The sequence below is a fragment of the Kogia breviceps genome, chromosome 5 (genome assembly GCF_026419965.1).
Source record: "Kogia breviceps isolate mKogBre1 chromosome 5, mKogBre1 haplotype 1, whole genome shotgun sequence".
In the NCBI taxonomy this organism is placed as follows: Eukaryota; Metazoa; Chordata; class Mammalia; order Artiodactyla; family Physeteridae; genus Kogia; species Kogia breviceps.
Window position 1 is genome coordinate 29,752,207 of NC_081314.1, and position 23,414 is coordinate 29,775,620.

The 23,414-nt window shown below is 37.0% G+C and overlaps 1 protein-coding gene across 2 annotated transcripts in view; it reads right to left on the bottom strand.

The window, feature by feature from the left end:
* Nucleotides 1–1,633: 1,633 nt before the first annotated feature.
* HACL1 (2-hydroxyacyl-CoA lyase 1) overlaps nt 1,634–23,414 on the bottom strand; it is a 39,728-nt gene continuing 17,947 nt past the window's right edge. For both annotated transcript variants that reach the window (XM_059065508.2, XM_067033821.1), the window contains 7 exons: nt 22,748–22,831; nt 21,697–21,798; nt 12,767–12,921; nt 12,193–12,351; nt 11,260–11,367; nt 9,823–10,009; nt 1,634–1,791 (listed from right to left, as the gene is read on the bottom strand). In XM_059065508.2, the coding sequence (XP_058921491.1) occupies nt 1,759–1,791; nt 9,823–10,009; nt 11,260–11,367; nt 12,193–12,351; nt 12,767–12,921; nt 21,697–21,798; nt 22,748–22,831 (828 nt within the window). In that variant the 3' untranslated portion in view covers nt 1,634–1,758. The remainder of the gene's footprint in view (nt 1,792–9,822; nt 10,010–11,259; nt 11,368–12,192; nt 12,352–12,766; nt 12,922–21,696; nt 21,799–22,747; nt 22,832–23,414) is intronic.

Sequence of the window (23,414 nt, forward strand, 5' to 3'; positions counted from 1 at the left end):
AGGACACTGATGAGGTTACATAAGCCGACCACTCTCTGCCCTCCTTGGATATTCCCTATGCTCTTCCGCAGCCCAGGCTCTCTAGTCTGTATCTCAGAACTACATAAGAGGACCTGCCAGGGGGCCTGATCTCAAGGGCCTGTCAGGTAAAGCCACAGCTCCCTGCAAGTATCTCCTGGGTTCACACCTCGAAGCTGGAGTCCACGACATTGTGGAGGTCACTCAGGCCCCTAACTAGCCAACGGATATAAGTCTGATGTGTACGGTTCAGACTAGCTGAACTTGGATATAAAGTCCTATACTCCAACTCATATATAAAACTGCAGATAATAAACAAGAATGACCCTGAAAATAAGTGATACTTTTCCATTTCTAATTTTTCTTAAAACAATGTCTGTTTCTTGTAATACAATTACATAATTATTTTTACTTTAAAATCTTATAAAAGTAGGAAAAACATAAGAGGGAAATAAAAATTACTTAAATCCCATCACCAAGTTATATTAAAATTTTGGTTTGTGCCCACCTTTTTTCTTTATGTATGTATTTGTGTATGAGTAAAGATGTATATCCTGACCTGGACCCATCCATTTTTGTAGCTGCAATTATTTCTCCATTAATAAATATTCATTCTTTAACACAATTTTTATTTTATGATGTTGACAGATAATTTACATAACCAATGTCTTATTATTAAACATTGTGGTTGTTCCTAAATAAAACTATGCTGAATGGCCTTATATATAAATATTTGACCAAATGTTTTATTATTTCTTTAAAATACATTCTTGAAATAGGCCCACTGGGTCAAAAGTTATGGGGTATGAACATTTTATGATTGCAAATACAAGCAATGCTAGAATTCCTCTATGGAATTTGTACCAATTTCATCTTCTGCCCCAGCACAGCACTCCACTCCTCACTTCACCCTCACCAAACGCTGAAAATTACAATTTAAAAAGTGCTTTGCTAAGTGGCTGGGGTAAAAAAAAAGGTTTTTCTATTTAACTTACGTACTCATTTGTATTCATACTCATACTTTTATTGATCATTTGTGGTTTTCTGTTAACTATGCACTCATGCCCTTTCCCCATTTTTCTACTAGTGCATTAATATTTTTCTTATTTATAAGAGTTCTTTATATATTAAGGCTGTTGATTCTGTTGGTCTCAATGTGGTACACATAAACTAAGGTTGATAATCCAAATATACCCTGAAATTATTAGTTTGGGTGTGGTGTGACTTCTCCTTTGGCTTAATAAGTACTTTCCTGAAAAACAAAACAGAACAAAAACCCAACTCATAAGATGTAGAACAAGCCCCATTAAATACTGGGTAGACTAAGGTATGAAATGGTCAACGGATAAACTATGAAGGAGAGATAGTCTAGGTACTCCAACTTACTGAACATGCCTCTACATTGCATAGTTCTTGGAAGCTTTTTTCTTCGAAGATGTTATTAAAAGATATGTGACTTTAAGAATGGATTTACTTAAAAGAATACTGATGTGTCATTCAATAAACCAGTTATGATGCTATTTAATAAACCCCTCTTTCATCTGTAAATGGTTATTTCTGTGGTAGAATACTGGAATCTTTTTATGTTTTTAATCAATTCCTGCGCTATAAAATGTCATTTAGAAATGTTTTTTATTTTTCTGTGCAGAACAATTTTAACATTATAGTAATTTTGCTGTGGAAAATAAAATTCCATCTTACAGGAAAGAGAAAACTCAAAACACTCATTGGCATCTTTATTTACATATTAGAGCGGGTCAGCCAGTGAAAATCCTAGAAAAAGAAAAGACAACAAACATTCAGTCAAAAGAAATAACTGTGTCAAACTATATCCTGCTTTGCTTGCTCTAAAATCTAAAAGTCCCACTATAACCACACTAGCCACAGTGGTGGTAAAGTGAAGTTTGTCTTTGGTCTAGAGCTTTTCCCAAAAAGGAGCTAAAAATCCATTAGTGAATCTTGCTGTCTTGTCCTACAAAACAACCTAACATCACTTTCTGGATCTTCCCCCATTAACAGTAATCAGGGCACAAAAAAACTAGAGTCTGAAAGAACCAGAAGTACATGCAAAAGAAGAGAGGAATTTACAAAACAGAAATAGAGTCACAGATGTAGAAAAAAAACTTATGGTTACCAAAGGGCAAAAGGGGGAGAGGGATAAACTGGGAGATTAGAATTGACATATATACACACTATTATATATAAAATAGATAACTAATAAGAGCCTACTGTATAGCACAGGGAACTCTACTCAATACTCTGTAATGTCCTATATGGGAATAGAATCTAAAAAAGAGTAGATATATGTATATGTATAACTGATTCACTTTGCTGTACAGTAGAAACTAACACAACATTGTAAATCAACTATACTCCAAAAAATTAATTATTGAAAAAAAAAGAGAGAGAGGGGATGAAGGAGGCCCAAAGAGGACTGCGAGCTCCCATGCCTAAGAAGAACTTGACGAGAAAGAGCAGTGCATAGAAGCCTTGCCCAGGACTAAAACCATCCTACCCATGTGGCCTGGACACAGGCAACTGCAGAGATTAGGTCTTCCCTGTATTTATAGCAGGAAAAAGCCAGCTACACCATGAGTTGATGACAAATGGTAACCACTAGTTTGTTCTCTATATCTGTGAGTCTGTTTCTCTTCTGTTATATTCATTTGTTTTATTTTAGATTCCACATATAAGTGATAATATACAGTGTTTTTCTTTCTCTGTCTGACTTATTTCACTAAGCATAACATCCTCTAGGTCCATCTGTGTTGTTGCAGATCATGGAATTTCCTTCTTTTTATGACTGAGTAATATTCCATTGTATATCTATACCACATCTTCTTTATCCATTCCTCTGTTGATGGACATTTAGGTTGCTTCCATATCCTGGCTATTGTGAATAACGTTGCTATGAACACTAGGGTGCATTATCTTTTCAGACTCACAGATACAGACAACAAATTAGTGGTCACCAGTGGGGAGAGGGATGAGGGGAGGGACAAGATATGGGTACGAGATCAAGAGATGCAAATTACTATGTATAAAATAAATAAGCTACAAGGATATATTGCACAGCACAGAGAATATAGCCAATATTTTATAATAACTTTATGAATAATTTTATAAAAGTATAATCTATAAAAATATTGAATCACTATGTTGCACACATAAAACTAACATGATATTGCAAGATCAACTATACTTCATTTTTTAAAAATGACAAATGATAATGGACACACAACCAATCAATGAAAAATAAACAGCTTAGAAACTATAATATATAGGGAATTCTACTGGAGTGAAGATAAATAATGTTGAAGTGGTAGATGCAAAAAATACAAGGATGATCCTCATGGAATTATACAAGAGGAAATAAGAACTTGTATTCTCCAGCAATAGCCCCCAAATTCATAGAGAATTCAGAGAATAGACCATCAGAAGCAGATCATTTAGAAAGGCATTAGCAGAGAAGGGACAATCAAAAAATTAGGGCCCTTCCGTGACTAACACAGGTCTCAGGTCTATTTTGTCTGTGTGTTCTGAATGTGCTTACCAAGCCCCTTGTGGCTTTAGTTTCCTTAGTGCTCTGATGCTCTGATGCCAGAAGGAGGGCATCCTGGTTGCAAAACTGACATCCCAGCTATTGAAAAGCATATACTCAGCTACAGATAAAATGACATGCGATTTTAAAACCTATCTATTGAAAAACAAGAAAAACCTATCTATTGGGTGTCTAGCTTGCAGAAATCATTTCAACAAATAGTTTTTTTTTCAAGGCAATCAGTAAACCCACAAAGGTACTGAGTAGGTTCTGAAAGTTGTTAATCCTACCTGAAAACAGTCTTCCTGCTTGCTCCACATAAATCCCTGCTAATGCCACCTACCCCATCACCTTTCTGGCCTAGCCTTTCTGTGCTCACCATCCCCATCACATGCTTCTTAAGTATCTCTTCTCTCTGCTATGAGAAGAGCCTAAGAGAGGCTATGCCAAAGCCTCTCTCTTTCTAAATTTTAATTTAAATATAATAGACATACAACCTTATATTAGTTTCAGGTATACAACATAATGATTTGATATTGAGAAATGATCACTACAATAAACCTAGTTAACATCCATCACCATATATAGTCACAGAAATTTTTCTTGTAATGAGAACTTTTAATATCTATACCTTTGACTCCCATCACCCATTTTGCCCACTCCCCACCCCCCAACTCTGGCAACCATCAATCTGTTTTCTGTATCTATGAGTTTGTTTTTTTTGTTTGTTCTAGGTTCCATAAGAGATTATACGATACTTGTCTTTCCCTGTCTGACTTAAGTCATACAGCATAACGCCCTCAAGGCCCATCCACATTGTTGCAATGCTAACATTTCATTCATTTTTTATGGCTAAATAATAATCCATTGTGTATATATATATACCACATTTTCTTTATTTAGTCACCCATTGTAGACTGTTTCATATCTTGGCTACTGTAAATAATGCTGCAATAAACAAGGAAGTGCATATATCTTTTAGAGTTAGTGTTTTACTTTTCTTCCCATAAATACACAGAAGTGGAATTGCTGGATAACATGGTAGTTTTGCATTTAATTTTTGAGGAAATTCCATATTGCTTTCCATAATGGCTGCATGTATTTATATTGCCACCAAGAGGGCACAAGGATTCCCCTTTTCTCTACATCCTTGCCAACACTTATTTCTTGTCTTTTGATAACAGCCATTCTAACATGTATGAGGTGATAGCTCACTGTGGTTTTGATTTGCATTTCCCTGATGATTAGTGATGCTGAGCATCTTTTCATGTACCTGTTGACCATCTGTATGTCTTCTTTGGAAAAATGTCAATTCATATTTTCTGCCCATTTTTTAAATGGATTGTTTTTTGCTATTGAGTTAAATGAGTTCTTTATATTTTTTGGGTAACTCCTTATCAGACAAGATGATTTCAAATATTTTCTCCCATTCAATAGGCTGCCTTTTTGTTTTGTTGATGATTCCCTTTACTGTGCAGAAGCTTTTTACTTTGAGGTAGTCCCACTTTATTTTTGCTTTTGTTGCCTTAGCTTTTGTGTCAAATTCAAAAAATTATCTCCAAGACCAGTGTCAAGGAGCTTGCTGTCAGTTTTCCTCTAGGAATTTTATGGTTTCAGGTCTTATATTCAAATCTTTCATCCATTTTGAGTTAATTATTGTGTATAGTATGAGATCGTGGTCCAGTTTCATTCTTTTGCATGTGGCTGCCTAGTTTTCGCAACACCATTTACTGAAGACACTGTCCTTACCCCACTGTATATTCTTTTCTCCTTTGTCATAAATTAATTGATCATATATGCATGGCTTTATTTCTGGGCTCTCTGTTCTGTTCTGTTGATATATGTGTGTTTTAATGCCAATACCATACTGTTTTGATTAATAAAATTTTGTAATATATTTTGAAATCAAGTAATTTAATGCCTCCAGCTTTGTTCTTTCTAAGATTGCTCTATTTGAGGTCTTTTGTGGTTCCACACAAATTTTAGGATTGTTTGTTCTATTTCTGTGAAAAATGCCATTAAAATTCGGATAAGACATTGCACTGAATCTGCATATTGCTTTGGGTAGTATGCACAGCTTAACAATATGAATTCTTCCAATCCGAGAGCAAGGAATAGTTTCCATTTCTTTGTGCCTTCTTCAGTTTTTTTCATTAATGTCTTATAGTTTTCAGTGTATAGATCTTTCATCTTGGTTAAATTTATTCCTAGGTACTCTACTCTTTTTGATGCAGTTGTAAATGAGATCGTTTTCTTAATTTCTCTGATAGTTTGTTGTTACTGTATAGAAACACAACAGAACTCTGTGTGTTAATTTTGTATCCTACAACTTTACTGAATTTATTATAATAGTTTTTCAGTGGAGTTTTTAGGGTTTTCTATACATAATGTCACACCATCTGCAAATAGTAACACTTCTACTTCTTTGCTTCCAATTTGGAAACTTTTCATTTCTTTTTCTTGCCTAATTGCTCTGGATAGGACCGCCAATCTCATGTTGAATAAAAGTGGTAAGACTGAGCATCCTTGTCTTGGTCCTGATCTTAGAGGAAGCTCTAGCTTTTCACTGTTAAGTATGATCTTAGCTGTGGGCTTGTGACACATGACCGTGATTATGTTGAGGTATGTTCCCTCTATAACCACTTTGTTGAGATTTTTAAATCATAGATGTTGAATTTGGTCAAATGCTTTTTTCTGTATCTGTTGAGATGATCATATGATTTTTATCCTTCATTTTGTTAACGAAGTGTACCACTTTGATTGATTTGTAGATATTGAACCATCTTTGCATACCTGGAATAAATCTCACTTGATCACAGTATATAATCCTTTTAATGTATTGTTGAATTTGGTTTGCTAATGTTTTATTAAGGATTTTTACATCTATGTTCATCAGGGATATTGGCCTGTAATTTTCTTTTCTTGTGGTATCTTTGTCTGGTCTTGGTTATCAGGGTAATGCTGGCCTTGTAAAAATGAGTTTGGAAGTGTCCCTTCCTCCTTTAACTTTTGGAAGAATTTGAGAGGAATTGATATTAATTCTGCTTTTAATGTTTGGTAGAATTCACCAGTGAAGCCATCTGGTCCTGAACTTTTGTTTGAGAGGTTCTGATTACTGATTCAATCTCCTAATTTGTAATCAGTCTGTTCAGATTTTCTATTTCTTCATTACTATATGTTTCTAGGAATTTATCCATTTATTCTAAGTTGTCAAATTTATTAGTATATAATTATTCATAGTAGTCTCTATGAAATTTTTTATTTCCATGGTATCAGTTGTAATGGCTCATCTTTCATTTCTGATTTTATTTATTTGAGTCCTCTCTCTTTTTTTCTTGGTGAGTCTAGCTAAAGCTTTGTCAATTTTATCTTTTTAAAGAATCAGTTCTTAGGTCCAGTGGTCTTTTCTATTGTCTTTTTAGGCTCTATTTCATTTATTTGTGCTCTGATCTTTGTTATTTCCTTCCTTCTACTAACTTTGGGCTTGTTTTTTTCCTAGTTCCCTCAGATGTAAAGTTAGGTTGTTTGATTTTTGTTGTTGTTTTTTGAGGTAGGCTTTTACTGCATGAACCTCCTTCTTAGAACTGCTTCTGCTGTGTCCCATAAATTTTGATATATTGTATTTCCATTTTCATTTATCTCAAAGACATTTAAAAATTTTTCTTTTGATTTCTTCTTCGACCTCTCAGTTGTTCAGTGGCATGCTGTTTTATCTCCATGTATTTGTGAATTTTCTAGTTTTCTTCTTGTAATTCATTTCTATTTTCACACCACTGTGGTTGGAAAAGATGCTTTTAACCCTCTTAAATATATGAAGATTTGTTTTGTGGCCTAACATATGATCTATCTTGGAGAACATTCCATATGCACTTGAAGAATGTGTACTCTGCTGCTTTTGGATGGAATGTTCTGAGTATATCTGTGAAGGCCATCTGTTCTAATGTGTCATTTAAGGCTGATGTTTCCTAACTGATTTTCTGCCTGGATGAGCTAGCCATTGATGTAAGTGGGTATTAAAGTCTCCTACTATTATTGTATTGCTGTCTATTTCTCCTTTTAGGTCTGTTAATATTTGCATATATATATGCACTCCTATGTTGTGTGCATAAATATTTACAAATGTTATGACCTATTGTTGGACTGACCCCTTTATCATTGTGCAATGCCTTTCTTTGTCCCTTATTACAGTCTTTGTTTTAAAGTCTATTTTATCTGATATAAGTATAGCTACCCCAGCTTTCTTTTGGTTTCCATTTGTATGAATTACCTTTTTCCATCTCTTCACTTTCAGTCTCTTTGTGTCCTTATATCTGACGTGAGTCTCTTATAGGCAGCATATAGATGTGCCTTATTTTTATCCATTCAGGCACTCTTTATTTTGATTCAATAATCTAATCCATTAATACTTAAAGTTATTATTGATAGGTATGTACTTATTGCCATTTTTCTGTTTTCTGGCTGTTTTGTAGTTCCCCTTTGTTCCTTTCACCAACGTCCTTGATATCTGTCTTACAGAAACAGAATTTCAGTAGAATTCTATATATTTCATAGTTTCCAAATTAATTTATATTTCATTGATTGTCCAGGTATCCATTCTGCCCATTTGTCCACTGCCTTGTTCAAAAAAGAAAAAAATTTAACAGCAGATACATGTATAAAGAACCAAATCAGAAACTACTTGAAAAAAAGTAAAACACTGAAAACAGCAGCTGATATGCAAGGTGCAGGCATGGATGCCAGGTGTATAAGAGAAAGCAAAAGTAGCTGGACCAGAATCAGAGTAAAAAGTATGAAAAGCAACTTAATCTGGGATGGGAGAGGAACATACTACACACTTTTGTCATTTATTTTACTGCTATAGTCTACACCATAGTTTTGCTTTAGAGGCCAAAGTAACTAACTCTGAATATAATTGCATAAGTTACCCTATTATAGTCTCATATCCCATTGTGCTTCCTCCTCCACTCTCTGTCTTCCAGCCACTTTGGCTTTCTTTCAATTCCTTGAACTTGCCGTGCTCTCTCCTGCCAAAGAGCCTTTGCACATCTTTTCCCTCGCTTCTTTGCTGAGTTTGTCCCTGCTTACCCTTCAGCTCTCAGTTTAAGCATCACTTCTGAGAAGTCTTCCTGGTGACTCCAATATAAATTGAATTCCTTTGTGGGGTTGTTTGTTTAAATTTATTTTATTGAAGTATAGTTGATTTACAATGTTGTGTTAATTTCTGCTATACAGCAAAGTGATTCAGTTATATATATGTGTGTGTGTGTATACACACACACACATTCTTTTTCATATTCTTTTCCATTATGGTTTATAATAGAATTTTGAATATAGTTTCCTGTGTTATATTGTAGGACCTTGTTGTTTACCCATTTTATATATAATAGTTTGCAACTCCCAATCCATCCCTCCCCCACTCCCTCTCTGCCTTGGCAACCATAAGTCTGTTCTCTGTATCTGTCTGTTTCTGTTTCATAGATAAGTTCATTTGTCATATTTTAGATTCCACACACAAGTGATATTGTATGGTATTTGTCTTTCACTTTCTTACTTCACTTAGTATGATACTATCTAGGTCCATCCATGTTGCTGCAAATGGCATTATTTCATCCTTTTTTATGGCTGAGTAGTATTCCACTATATATATATACTACATCTTCATCTGTCATTGGACATTTAGATTGCTTCTATGTTTTGGCTGCTGTAAATAGTTCTGTAGTGAACACTGAGGTGCGTGTATCTTTTCAAATTATGGTTTTCTCCGGACATATGCCCAGAAGCAGGACTGCTAGATCATGTGGCAAATCTGTTTTTAGTTTTTTGAGGAACCTCCATACTGTTTTCCACAGGATGGAAATTTACATTCCCATCAACAGTGTAGGAGGGTTCCCTTTCTCCACACACCTCTTGGGTTCCTTTGTTTTATGTTCATTCAGAACTGGGTTTCTTTTCTTCAGAGGAATTGCCTCACTCTATTGTGATACATTCAGTTGAGAGGTGACTGGACTGCACTCTCCTACTGGATAGTAAACTCCATGAGGTGAGGGCTGAGCCTGGTTTGTTCACTATGCTATTCTTAGCACCTGACACAGCACACCTAACACATACCTCAACAAATATTCACTGAACAAACAAATGAAAGTGACAAGCTCAGAAACAGTTTAGACAGAACTCAGTAAATAACAGGGTGTTCTGTTTGGTAGATACTTTTGGGGGTGGGATGGGAGATGCATTTCTGCTTTCTGCTTAGCAATCATCTTTACCTGGGCTTTCCGCATGGCTTGTGGCTCAATCATGATGTTGATAAGAGAGGGTTTAGTTGTGTCTGCCAGGCTCTGCCTCAGGGATTTCTGGAGTTCTTCTGGTGTTTGTACAAAATACCCTTTGCCTCCAAATGCAATCATGACATGCTCGTAATGTGAGTGTGGCAGAAGACACATTGGAGGGACCCTGAAAAAGAAGGTCACAAGTTAATAGAAAAAACTGTCTAAAATATTTTGTGGAAAAAATTTCATCTAAAATGAAAGGCATGCTTTTATGTAAACTGAGATGCCTGTACATTAAACTTTCCATACATTTTTTTATTGTATGTATAGCAATGTCCAATAGAACTTTCCATGATGATGGAAATTTTTTATCTGTGCTGCTCAGTATAGTAGTTACTAGTGACCTGTTGTGGTGAGCACTTGAAATGTGACTAGTTAAAAAGAGGATGTGAATTTTTAATTTAACTTAAAACAGCCACATGTGGCTAGTGGCTACTATACTAGGCAGTGAAGGCTATACCATCAACTATTATGAATCCCCCCTCCAAAAAAAAGAGGAAAAAAGGAATGGTTACTACAAAACAGCAAATAACAACAAAACAACAAACAGAGTCAGTGAGGCATAGCAAACATACCCACAGCCTGCTCCCCTGGGGCTGACTAACAAGATTCACAACTTCCTCATCCCACAGCCAGCCACAATATTGTCTCAGTTTGGCTCTGTCATCAAATGACCAAGATTTAGCTAAGTGGTAAAAGGAAGGAAGACTTCTATATCATAAACAATATGTAAACATCTATATTCCTACATGGTGTAGTAGGAATAGCAGGACTGGTAGCATTTGCAATAAGCCTTTTCATTAACAAGGCTTAGACATGAAACTCATTCACCGAGGCTTCAGTGGCTCCCTGATCATAAACTATTCATTGAAGTGCCAGTCAAGGATGGTTGTGCAAAAAGGAACCATGCAGACAGAGTTCCTGTCCTTTAGAGCACCTGACCATGAAAACAAGCAATACTGACACCACAGAAGCAGGTTTCCAGTATAGCAGACTTAAAAAAAAAAAAAAAATTATTTATTTATTTATTTATTTATTTTTGGCTGTGTTGGGTCTTTGTTTCTGTGCAAGGGCTTTCTCCAGTTGCGGCGAGTGGGGGCCACTCTTCATCGTGATGCGCGGGCCTCTCACTGTTACGGCCTCTCCCGTTGTGGAGCAGCACAGGCTCCAAACATGCAGGCTCAGTAGTTGTGGCTCACGGGCTTAGTTGCTCCCCGGCATGTGGGATCTTCCCAGACCAGGGCTCGAACCTGTGTCCCCTGCATTGGCAGGCAGATTCTTAACCATTGGGCCACTAGGGAAGCCTGCAGACTTTTTAAAGAGAGATTAAAATAGATGAGAAAACATAAATATACACTGTTCTGGGTTACTTACACTATAGTAGCATCTCCAAATTTTAACATTTCCTTCCAAGTATCTGTATCAAAACCTTGGTAAATTCCATTATTATTCACCACCAAAAGTATAATTGGCAAGTTGTACCTAAAATTGAGAGCAAAATATAAAGGAAATCATTTTTCATTCTGAAGCAATTTCTTTTCATTGGATTGAAATTTTAACTTGAAAATGGATAGTTTTCTATAAGCTTTTTTGTAATATTAGGGTAAGACCAAAAATTAAGCATTTGTTATCCTAATAAAGACTATCAAATTATTAACAGAAACATCATGGAGCAATAGAAAGAATGCAAGGTTAGTGGTTGGCAGACCTGGTCCCACCATTATGCAGCTATGGACCTCAGGTAAATGACTGAGCTTTTCTGACCCTTGGTTTTCACATATCTGGGAGTTAATAAGAATGACACCTTCCATACTTAATTCCCTCTGAAGCACTTGTTCCTCACAACTGTCCTATAAGGTAGGAACTAGTACGACTCCTGTCTCTACTTTAGAGGAGACTTAAGTTTGATTAAGAGACTTAACCCTAGTCACCTGGGTCTGATGTGGTCAAGCCAGTATTTAAATCCAGGCCAACTGACCCAGAGGCCGTTCTTTTAACCACCAAGCTCTGCTATCTCCCTGCAGAAAACAAGCTTTTATCAGACCAGAACTTTTTTTTCAGTGACCTGAAAACTACTCCCCAGTTTTGCAGGTTTTGGGCATATGGTAGAGAGGTCATGAACATGCTGTCCTGGATGAGACAGACCCCAGGGTATTTATACTAGTATTCTCAGGACACAACACAGTGCCATGCATGGGGCACCTGGAACATGGTGAACGCCTGGTAACTATTTGTTAGGCAAGTGGGTCTTGGGTATAATTTTTCATATTTTGGAGAAAGAAATGCTGACTCAGGATGCTGTTTTACCTGCAGATGGTTTCCACTTCCATGCCAGAAAATCCAAATGCACTGTCTCCTTCCACACAGATGACCTGCTGCCCTGGGTTTCTATCTTTAGCCACTAGAGCAGATGCAATGGCAAATCCCAAACCGACTCCCATTGTTCCAAAAGTACCAGCATCAAGCCTGTTGGGGAACAGAGCTAAAATGAAACCCTCTGGGGCATATCACAGATGGTGGAGTTGGCCCAAATCTAGTCATTTTTACATGGCTCATGGAAAAATAAAGAACAATAAAACATTCTCCTTAATATTAAGTCTTTAGACTGTGAGGAACTAATTTGTTAAGGATAAGCAAATGAATGGGAGAAATCACTCATGATTTCTTGTAAGACTGTGAATACATCCTCTGAACACTGAGTATACAAATTATCACATGATCTCAGGCTATACCAAGCATAGAAACGCTACAAAATGTCACCTACGAATACTTTTATGAAGTATGTCCTTACACTGGCCACGTATAATTTTCAAATGTTTTCTCAATCTGCTTTTTGTAGTTTCTAATTTAACATGTTCCAATTCAGTAAAATTGCCTTTACCTGTGACGAGGAAGGTAGTTTTGAAGCACAGTGCGCCCAATATCCATAGTATTTGCTCCTTCGCTCACCACAAAACAGTCTCTGGGCAGTTGTTCTTGAATGTGGTAGAATACTGTGTAATAATTCATAGGCAGGGATTTTTTGAAAGCTAATTCCTAAAATATCAGAGGGAAATAGAATCAAATTAGATTAAGATACAGTGAAATTAAACAGCATCAATAAGCTACTTTCAAACTTACTTGCAACAGCCAAAGGCTATGAAATTCCCAAATGGCCACTAGATGATGACTCTGAGAAGCTAATTTATCTGTAAACAGTCCTAGGGGACAGGTTAAAAAAAACGGGTCCCAGTCCCAATTTGGGACACAATCAAATAAGGCAGGAAATATCTCTCTTCCTGCAGACCCACAACGCACACTAGCATATTAAAGACTAAGACATCCTATAGTAAAGATAGCTGAAGACACTGGGTTAAGCAAAACTAAACAGTCTTATTTGAGCATTTCCAGGGAAACACTGCCTTAGAAAAAGTGAAAATTTTATTTTAGAATATTTTCATCTAAAATATGACCCTACACTTAAAATTAAAAATGAAGTTGGGGTTTTAGAAAATCTAATCTTTCCCCACATGTACTGGAAAGAGGATATGCTTCACCCACTACTCTGGAGGGTCTCTAATGGAAGGGAAACAGAAAGGTTATTGCCCTTGTCTAGCCAAGTGCCTTTTAGAGCTTCAGCAGCAAAGCCCCACTGCCTCTTCACCTGTACTACTTTGGTCTGGAGATTATACCCAAGATGGATGAGGGACCCTCCTATACTCATGCACCAGAGATGAGAGGCAAGATCTTTCCATCTTAAACTAAGGTGATTCCTAGGAAAAAGAAGGAATTAATAACTATACCATTCAGGAAAGAGAACCGAGACTGGCTCCTGATAGAAGAAAGTCATTGATTAAAATTCCAAAGAAAGAAAGAATCATGTAGAAAAAACTCTACTTGTTTGGAAAATGCAAATTTATTCCAAGACGACTGATATATTAGGGAACAATATGAGTACACCTGGAATTTTGTATTTGCTTATGCATGATTCCATCAGTTAGAAACACTACATGAACACAGAAAACTACACCCAGATGAACCAAGATGCAAAAAAAAAAAAAAAAAAATCAGGAACAGCTGGAGGGGAACATCAAGATGGCAGAAGAGTAAGACATGGAGATCACCTTCCTCCCCACAAATACATCAAAAATACAACTACATGTTGAACAACTCCTACAGAACACCTACTGAATGCTGGCAGAAGACCTCAGACCTCTCAAAAGGCAAGAAACTCCCCATGTACCTGGGTAGGGCAAAAGAAAAAAGAAAAAACAGAGACAAAAGAATGGGGACATGACCTGAACCTCGGGGAGGGGGCTGTGAAGGAGGAAAGGTTTTCACACACTAGGAAGCCCCTTCATGGGTGGAGACTGAGGGTGGCGGAGGGGGAAGCTTCAGAGCCACAGAGGAGAAAGGAGCCACAGGGGTGCAGAGGGCAGAGCGGAGAGATTCTCGCACAGAGGATCAGCACCGACCAGCACTCACCAGCCCGAGAGGCTTGTCTGCTCACCTGCTGGGACGGGCAGGGGCTGGGAGCTGAGGCTTGGGCTTCGGTCGGATCCAGGGAGAGGACTGGGGTTGGCTGCATGAACACAGCCTGAAGGGGGCTGTGTTCACGCAGCCAAAAACACACCAGACCTAAAAAATGAAGGGGAAATAGGCAGTCTACCCAAAAAAGAATTCAGAATAATGATAGTAAATCTTGGAAAATCTTGGAAATAGAATGAAGAAAATACAAGAAACGTTTAACAAGGACCTAGAAGAACTAAAGAGCAAACAACAGTGATGAACAACACAATAAATGAAATTTAAAATTCTCTAGAAGGGATCAATAGCAGAATAACTGAGGCAGAAGAACGGATAAGTGACCTGGAAGATAAAATAGTGGAAATAACTACTGCAGAGCAGAATAAGGAAAAAAGAATGGAGGACAGTCTCAGAGATCTCTGGGACAACATTAAACGCACCAACATTCGAATTATAAGGGTCCCCGAAGAAGAAGAGAAAAAGAAAAGGACTGAGAAAATATTTGAAGAGATTATAGTTGAAAACTTCCCTAATATGGGAAAGGAAATAGTTAATCAAGTCCAGGAAGCACAGAGAGTCCCATACAGGATAAATCCAAGGAGAAACACGCCAAGACACATATTAATCAAACTATCAAAAACGAAATATAAGGAAAAAATATTAAAAGCAGCAAGGGAAAAACAACAAATAACACACGAGGGAATCCCCATAAGGTTAACAGCTGATCCTTCAGCAGAAACTCTGCAAGCCAGAAGGGAGTGGCAGGACATATTTAAAGTGATGAAGGAGAAAAACCTACAACCAAGATTACCCAGGAAGGATCTCATTCAGATTTGATGGAGAAATTAAAACCTTTACAGACAAGCAAAAGCTAAGAGAATTCAGCACGACCAAACCAGCTTTACAACAAATGCTAAAGGAACTTCGCTAGGCAGGAAAAAAAAGAGAAGGAAAAGACCTACAATAACAAACACAAAACAATTAAGAAAATGGTAATAGGAACATACATATTGATAATTACCTTAAATGTAAATGGATTAAATGCTCCAACCAAAAGAAATAGACGGGCTGAATGGATACACAAATAAGACCTGTATATATGTTGTCTACAAGAGACCCACTTCAGACCTAGGGACACATACAGACTGAAAGTAAGGGGAAGGAAAAAGATATTCCATGCAAATGGAAATCAAAAGAAAGCTGGAGGAGCAATTCTCATATCAGACAAAATAGACTTTAAAATAAAGACTATTACAAGAGACAAAGAAGGATACTACATAATGAAAAGGGATCAATCCAAGAAGAAGATATAACAATTGTAAATATTTATGCACCCAACATAGAAGCACCTCAATACACAAGGCAAATGCTAACAGCCATAAAAGGGGAAATCGACAGTAACACAATAATAGTAGCGGACTTAAATACCCCACCTTCACTAATGGACAGATCATCCAAAATGAAAATTAATAAGGAAACACAAGCTTTAAATGATACATTAAACATGATGGACTTGACTGATATTTATAGGACATTCCATCCAAAAACAACAGAATACACTTTCTTCTCAAGTGCTCATGGAACATTTTCCAGGATAGATTATATCTTGGATCACAAACGAAGCTTGGTAAATTTAAGAAAACTGAAATCATATCAAATATCTTTTTTGACCACAACATTATGTGACTAGATAACAATTCCAGGAAAAAAATCTGTAAAAAATACAAGCACATGGAGGCTAAACAATACACTACTAAATAACCAAGAGATCATTGAAGAAATGAAAGAAGAAAGAAAAAAATACCTAGAGTCAAATGACAATGAAAACACAACAACCCAAAATGTATGGGATGCAGCAAAGCAGTTCTAAGAGGAAAGTTTATAGCAATACAATCTTACCTCAAGAAACAAGAAACATCTCAAATAAACAACCTACCCTTACACCTAAAGCAATTAGAGAAAGGAACAAAAACCCCCCAAAGTTAGCAGAAGGAAAGAAATCATAAAGATCAGATCAGAAATCAATGAAAAAGAAATAAAGGAAATGATAGCAAAGATCAATAAAACTAAAAGCTGGTTCTTTGAGAAAATAAACAAAATTGATAAACCATTAGCCAGACTCATCAAGAAAAAAAGGGAGAAGACTCAAATCAACAGAATTAGAAATGAAAAAGGAGAAGAAACAACTGACACTGCAGAAATACAAAGGAACATGAGAGATCACTACAAGCAACTATATGCCAATAAAATGGACAACCTGGAAGAAATGGACAAATTCTTAGAAATGCACAACCTGCTGAGACTGAACCAGGAAGAAATAGAAAATATGAACAGGCCAATCACAAGTACTGAAATTGAAACTGTGATTAAAAATCTTCCAACAAACAAAAGCCCAGGACCACATGGCTTCACAGGTGAATTCTATCAAACATTTAGAGAAGCGCTAACACCTATCCTTATCAAACTCTTCCAAACATGGCAGAGGCAGGAACATTCCCAAACTCATTCTACGAGGCCACCATCACCCTGATACCAAAAGCAGACAAAGATGTCACAAAGAAAGAAAACTACAAGCCAATATCACTCATGAACATAGATGCAAAAATCCTCAACAAAATGCTAGCAAACAGAATCCAACAGCACATTAAAAGGATCATACACCATGATCAAGTGGGGTTTATCCCAGGAATGCAAGGATTCTTCAATATATGCAAACCAATCAATGTGATACACCATATTATCAAATTGAAGGAGAAAAAACATATGATCATCTCAATAGATGCAGGGAAAGCTTGTGACAAAATTCAACACAAATTTATGATAAAAACCCTTCAGAAAGCAGGCTTAGAGGGAAACTTCCTCAACATAATAAAGGCCATATATGACAAACCCACAGCCAACATTGTCCTCGATGGTGAAAAACTGAAACCATTTCCACTAAGATCAGGAACAAGACAAGGCTGCCCACTCTCACCACTCATATTCAACATAGTTTTGGAAGTTTTAGCCACAGCAATCAGAGAAGAAAAAGAAGTAAAAGGAATCCAAATCAGAAAAGAAGAAGTAAAGCTGTCACTGTTTGCAGATGACATGATACTTATACATAGAGAATCCTAAAGATGCTACCAGGAAACTACTAGAGCTAATCAATGAATTTGGTAAAGTAGCAGGATACAAAATGAATGCACAGAAATCTCTTGCATTCCTATAGACTAATGATGAAAAATATGAAAGTGAAATTAAGAAAACACTCCCATTTACCATTGCAACAAAAAGAATAAAATATCTAGGAATAAACCTACCTAAGGAGACAAAAGACCTATATGCAGAAAACTATAAGACACTGATGAAAGAAATTAAAGATGATACAAATAGATGGAGAGATATACCATGTTCTTGGATTGGAAGAATCAACATTGTGAAAATGACTCTACTACCGAAAGCAATCTACAGATTCAATGCATTCCCTACCAAACTAACACTGGCAGTTTTCACAGAACTAGAACAAAAAATTTCACAATTTGTATGGAAACACAAAAGACCCCGAATAGCCAAAGCAATCTTGATAAAGAAAAATGGAGCTTGGAGGAATCAGGCTCCCTGACTTCAGACTATACTACAAAGCTACAGTAATCAAGACAGTATGGTAGTGGCACAAAAACAGAAATTTAGAACAATGGAACAGGATACAAAGCCCAGAGATAAACCCATGCACATATGGTCACCTTATCTTTGATAAAGGACGCAAGGATATACAGTGGAGAAAAGACAGCCTCTTCCATAAGTGGTGCTGGAAAAATTGGACAGCTATATGTAAAAGAACGAAATTAGCACACTCCCTAATACCATACACAAAAATAAACTCAAAATGGATTAAAGACCTAAATGTAAGGTGAGACACTATCAAACTCTTAGAGGAAAACATAGGCAGAACACTCTATGACATCAATCACAGCAAGATCCTTTTTGACCCATCTCCTAGAGAAATGGAAATAAAAACAAAAATAAACAAATGGGACCTAATGAAACTTCAAAGCTTTTGCATAGCAAAGGATACCATAAACAAGATGAAAAGACAACCCTCAGAATGGGAGAAAATATTTGCAAATGAAGCAACTGACAAAGGATTAGTCTCCAAAATTTACAAGCAGCTCATGCAGCTCAATATGAAAAAAACAAACAACCCAATCCAAAAATGGGCAGAAGACCTAAATAGACATTTCTCCAAAGAAGATATACAGATTGCCAACAAACACATGAAAGAATGCTCCACATCATGAATCGTTAGAGAAATGCAAATCAAAACTACTGTGAGATATCATCTCACACTGGTCAGAATGGCCATCATCAAAAAATCTATAACCAATAAATGCTGGAGAGGGTGTGGAGAAAAGAAGAAAAGAAAACCCTCTTGCACTGTTGGTGGGAATGTAAATTAATACAGCCACTATGGAGAACAGTATGGAGGTTCCTTAAAAAACTACAAATAGAACTACCATACAACCCAGCAACGTCACTACTGGGCATATACCCTGAGAAAACCATAATTCAAAAAGAGTCATGTACCAAAATGTTTATTGCAGCTCTATTTACGATAGCCAGGACATGGAAACAACCTAAGTGTCCATCAACAGATGAATGGATAAGGAAGATGTGGCACATATATACAATGGAATATTACTCAGCCATAAAAAGAAATGAAACTGAGTTATTTGTAATGAGGTGGATAGACCTGGAATCTGTCATACAGAGTGAAGTAAGTCAGAAGGATAAAAACAAATACCGTATGCTAACACATATATATGGAATCTAAAAAAAAAAAAAAAAAAATGTCATGAAGAGATTAGTGGTAGGATGGGAATAAAACACAGACTTACCCGAGCATGGACTTGAGGATATGGGGAGGGGGAAGGGTAAGCTGTGACGATGTGAGAGAGTGGCAGGGACATATACACACTACCAAATGTAAATTAGATAGCTAGTGGGAAGCTGCCGCATAGCACAGGGAGATCACCTCTGTACTTAGTGACCACCTAGAGGGGTGGGATAGGGAGGGTGGGAGGGAGGGTGACAAAAGAGGGAAGAGTTATGGGAACATATGTATATGTATAACTGATTCACTTTGTTGTAAAAGAGAAACTAACACACTATTGTAAAACAGTTATACTCAAATAAAGATGTTAAAAAAAAAAAAAAAAAGAGTCATGTACCAAAATGTTCATTGCAGCCCTATTTACAATAGCCACGATATGGAAATAACCTAAGTGTCCATCAACAGATGAAGGGATAAAGAAGATGTGGCACATATGTACAATGGAATATTACTCAGCCATAAAAAGAAATGAAATTGAGTTATTTGTAGTGAGATGGATGGACGTAGAGTCTGTCACAGAGAGTGAAGTAAGTCAGAAAGAGAAAAATAAATACCGTATGCTAACACACATATATGGAATCTAAAAAAGAAAAAGAAATAGTCATGAAGAACCTAGGGGAAAGACGGGAATAAGACACAAACCTACTACAGAATGGACTTGAGGATACGGGGAGGGGGAAGGTTAAGCTGGGACAAAGTGAGAGAGTGGCATGGACATATATACACTACCAAACATAAAATAGATAGCTAGTGGGAAGCAGCCACATAGCATGGGGAGATCAGCTTGGTGTTTTGTGACCACCTAGAGGGGTGGGATAGGGAGGGTGGGAGGGAGGGAGACACAAGAGGGAAGAGAATGGGGACATATGTATATGTATAACTGATTCACACTGTTATAAAGAAGAAACTAACACACCACTGTAAAGCAATTATACTCCAATAAAGATGTTAAAAAAAAATCAGGAACAACTTTTCTCACAATCAAAGAGAAAACACTAGGGCTTCCTTGGTGGCACAGTGGTTGAGAGTCCGCCTGCTGATGCAGGGGACACAGGTTCGTGCCCCAATCCGGGAGGATCACACATGCCGTGGAGCGGCTGGGCCCGTGAGCCATGGCCACTGAGCCTGTGTGTCCGGAGCCTGTGCTCCACAGCAAGAGAGGCCACAGCAGTGAGAGGCCCGCGTACCACAAAAATAAATAATAAAAAATAGAAAATAAAAAATAGTTTAAAAAAAGAGAAAACACTATCCATATACAAAGACTTTAAACAAAAATTGCCAAATTCTGCAGAAGTGGCTCATTTTAGTGCTAACAGTGGATGGTTTGGTAATTTCATACATTACTATAAATTCCAAAGCCTTCAGCTATCACGCAGAGCCATGAGTGCAGATGAGGAAGTTGCAAAAGAATTTCCAGCAGTGATACAAAAGTTAATTGAAAAAGAAAGCTACAAATGGTCTCACTAACATGAAATGAAATGAAATGAAATGAAATAAACGTGAGGGGATGGATGTGTTAATTAACTAGCTGGGGCGAACTCTTTCACAGTGTGTTTATCAATGCACCATGATGTACCTTACAATTTTATACATCAATTACACCTCCATAGGGACTTCCCTGATGGCTCAGTGCTTAAGAATCTGCCTGCCAATGCAGGTGATATGGCTCTGAGCCCTGGTCCAGGAAGATACCACATGTCGCAGAGCAACTAAGACCGTGCATCACAACTATTGAGCCTGTGCTCTAGAGTCCATGAGCCACAACTACTGACCCCATGTGCCACAACTACTGAAGCCCAAGCACCTAGAGCCCGTGCTCTGCAACAAAGAGAAGCCACCACAATGAGAAGCCCGCGCACCATAACGAAGAGTAGCCCCCACTCACTGCAACTAGAGAAAGCCCACGCACAGCAACAAAGACCCAATGTAGCCAAAAATAAATAAATAAATTTTTAAAAATTATACCTCAAGTGGAAATTTTTTAAAAAAAAGAAAAAGGTGGCTATACATTAGATCAAATTTTCAGTTTTGATGAAACATCTATTATAAATGCATGCCTTGGAGGACTAACATCTTACAGGACAAACATGCCCTAACATGCCCCATGATTTAAGGTTCCAAAAGATCTCTTGTGATTTGGTGCCAAGGTCAAACTGAGGACAAGGAGCCACACCCATCCACATTGGCTCTCTGTCCAATGTCAGATTCCCTCTTTCCACCGCTTCACAGTAACTCACGAGCTATAACCTTTCCAATGCCCACTTCCACAAGAAACTTCAGGTGCCATATTTATTGTAATACATATATGAATGTGTGTGTGTGTGTGTGTGTATCTTACACATTATGATTTTAGGAATGCAAATGTCATGCTATGACAACTAACTGAACCATGAACCTGAAGCGTTCTTGAGTTTCAGTGGGTCCCATATTACCTTGGATAAAGCTTCATTGCTCTTCATTTTTTCTCTCAGAATTTTCCACCACTTGCTCTCAGGAGGATACTGCCATGGTGTTTTATCAAATTGTTCTAAAAGCTAAAAAATCAGAAACGTTTTCTTTCCTTTTTGAAAATAAATTTAAATCAGATTAGTATAAAAATCTCTTCTAAAAAAGACAACACAGCTACACTATCCTACCTTTCACATCACTCATACTCTGTTTTTCCTCTGGGCAGTAAACAACTGATAGAAGATAAATAGGTACCACAGAAAGCTTCTGCTTGGTTCAGTGACGACTTCTACCAGAAATTGGGATCCCATAAGACAAAGCAGAACTGTAACCCCCTCCATACTTCACAGGCAGGGGGGCTTGTAAGCCTTCCTCTGCCTCTGACAATAGAAGGAAAATCACCCTGCCAAAGAACCCCTGCAAGAAGACTCATAGCCCCAATACCTAGGAATTCCCATGATACAGACCAAATGCTCCAGAGTGTTTTAATATTGGGGATTACATCCTAATTTTGTATAATCATGATAATGATACCAATTTGTATCCAAAGTCATGTGACAAATGGGCCTATATTTTATCTGTCACAGTGAAATGTATAAATTATATATAAATAATAAGAATCTGGGTAAGTCACTGATTACAGTTTGAAGAGTAAAAATCTCTTTATTGCCTAAAGAAATACTGTTAGATTTCTTCCAGTACATAAAGCCATTTCTTGGCTGTAAGTTCAGTTCCTCTGAAAGCTGTATTATAATCTTTCAGATAGCTGAAATCAGTTTGCCGACTGAAAGCCTTTAAATTTTCAATCACCTTTCAAAAATGCTTAACTTACCCACACACAAATTATCTATACATAAGAAGTTGGATTTACCAAGTTCCACAGTTACATTTAAGAATAGCTTTCCATCATAAATTTTATTTAAAATAGATATTAATAGACCTGTCACCAAGGGAATCAAGATTGAAACATTTTCAAGAAACTGACTTCCCTAAAGACCAAGCCACATAAACTAAAACCCAGACAAAAGCTCTCACCTGTTTAGTGACAGCATTTATGTCTCCTAGCAAGGTCACAGCAGGTCTTACATTATTCCCCAACTCTTCTGCACAGATATCAACCTAAAAAAAAAGGCAAGGCTAAAGAACAAGCTGTGTTTATTCTTAAAAATCTTTAAGAATTAAGACAATAAATGGACTGTGCATGTTACACATAAGCATATGATTAAGATTTGATATTCAATAAGTTCCTTGATAAAAGTATAAATCTACAGAACTACATGAGTATCATAGCTAGTATAGAAACCTCACTATCACTTCAAGAAGTAAAATTGCTATGTCAGTTAGGCTTGAACATTAAAAATTTTATTAACTTGGTGTAATTGTTCATAAAAAAAAAAAGAAACCTCACTATCTTCCCTCATTTAAAAATCTACTCTGGGGATTTCCCTGGTGGCACAGGGAAACAGCTTCTTGAGGAAAAGTAATTTAGGCACCCCAAAGGGGATGCACTTTATTCTGTAATCAAGAGGCAGCATCTTCCAGTACAATCCAGGTCTTGCTTGTTTGTGGTTTTAGTTTTCAATGGCCCCTATTAGAAGTTGACTTAGGAAGTAAAAGGTAAGCAGGGAGAAGACCAGCAATTACAGCGAGGCCATTAAAATACCTTTACACAATCTGTGTAGGGCAAACAGGTTTTGTAGGC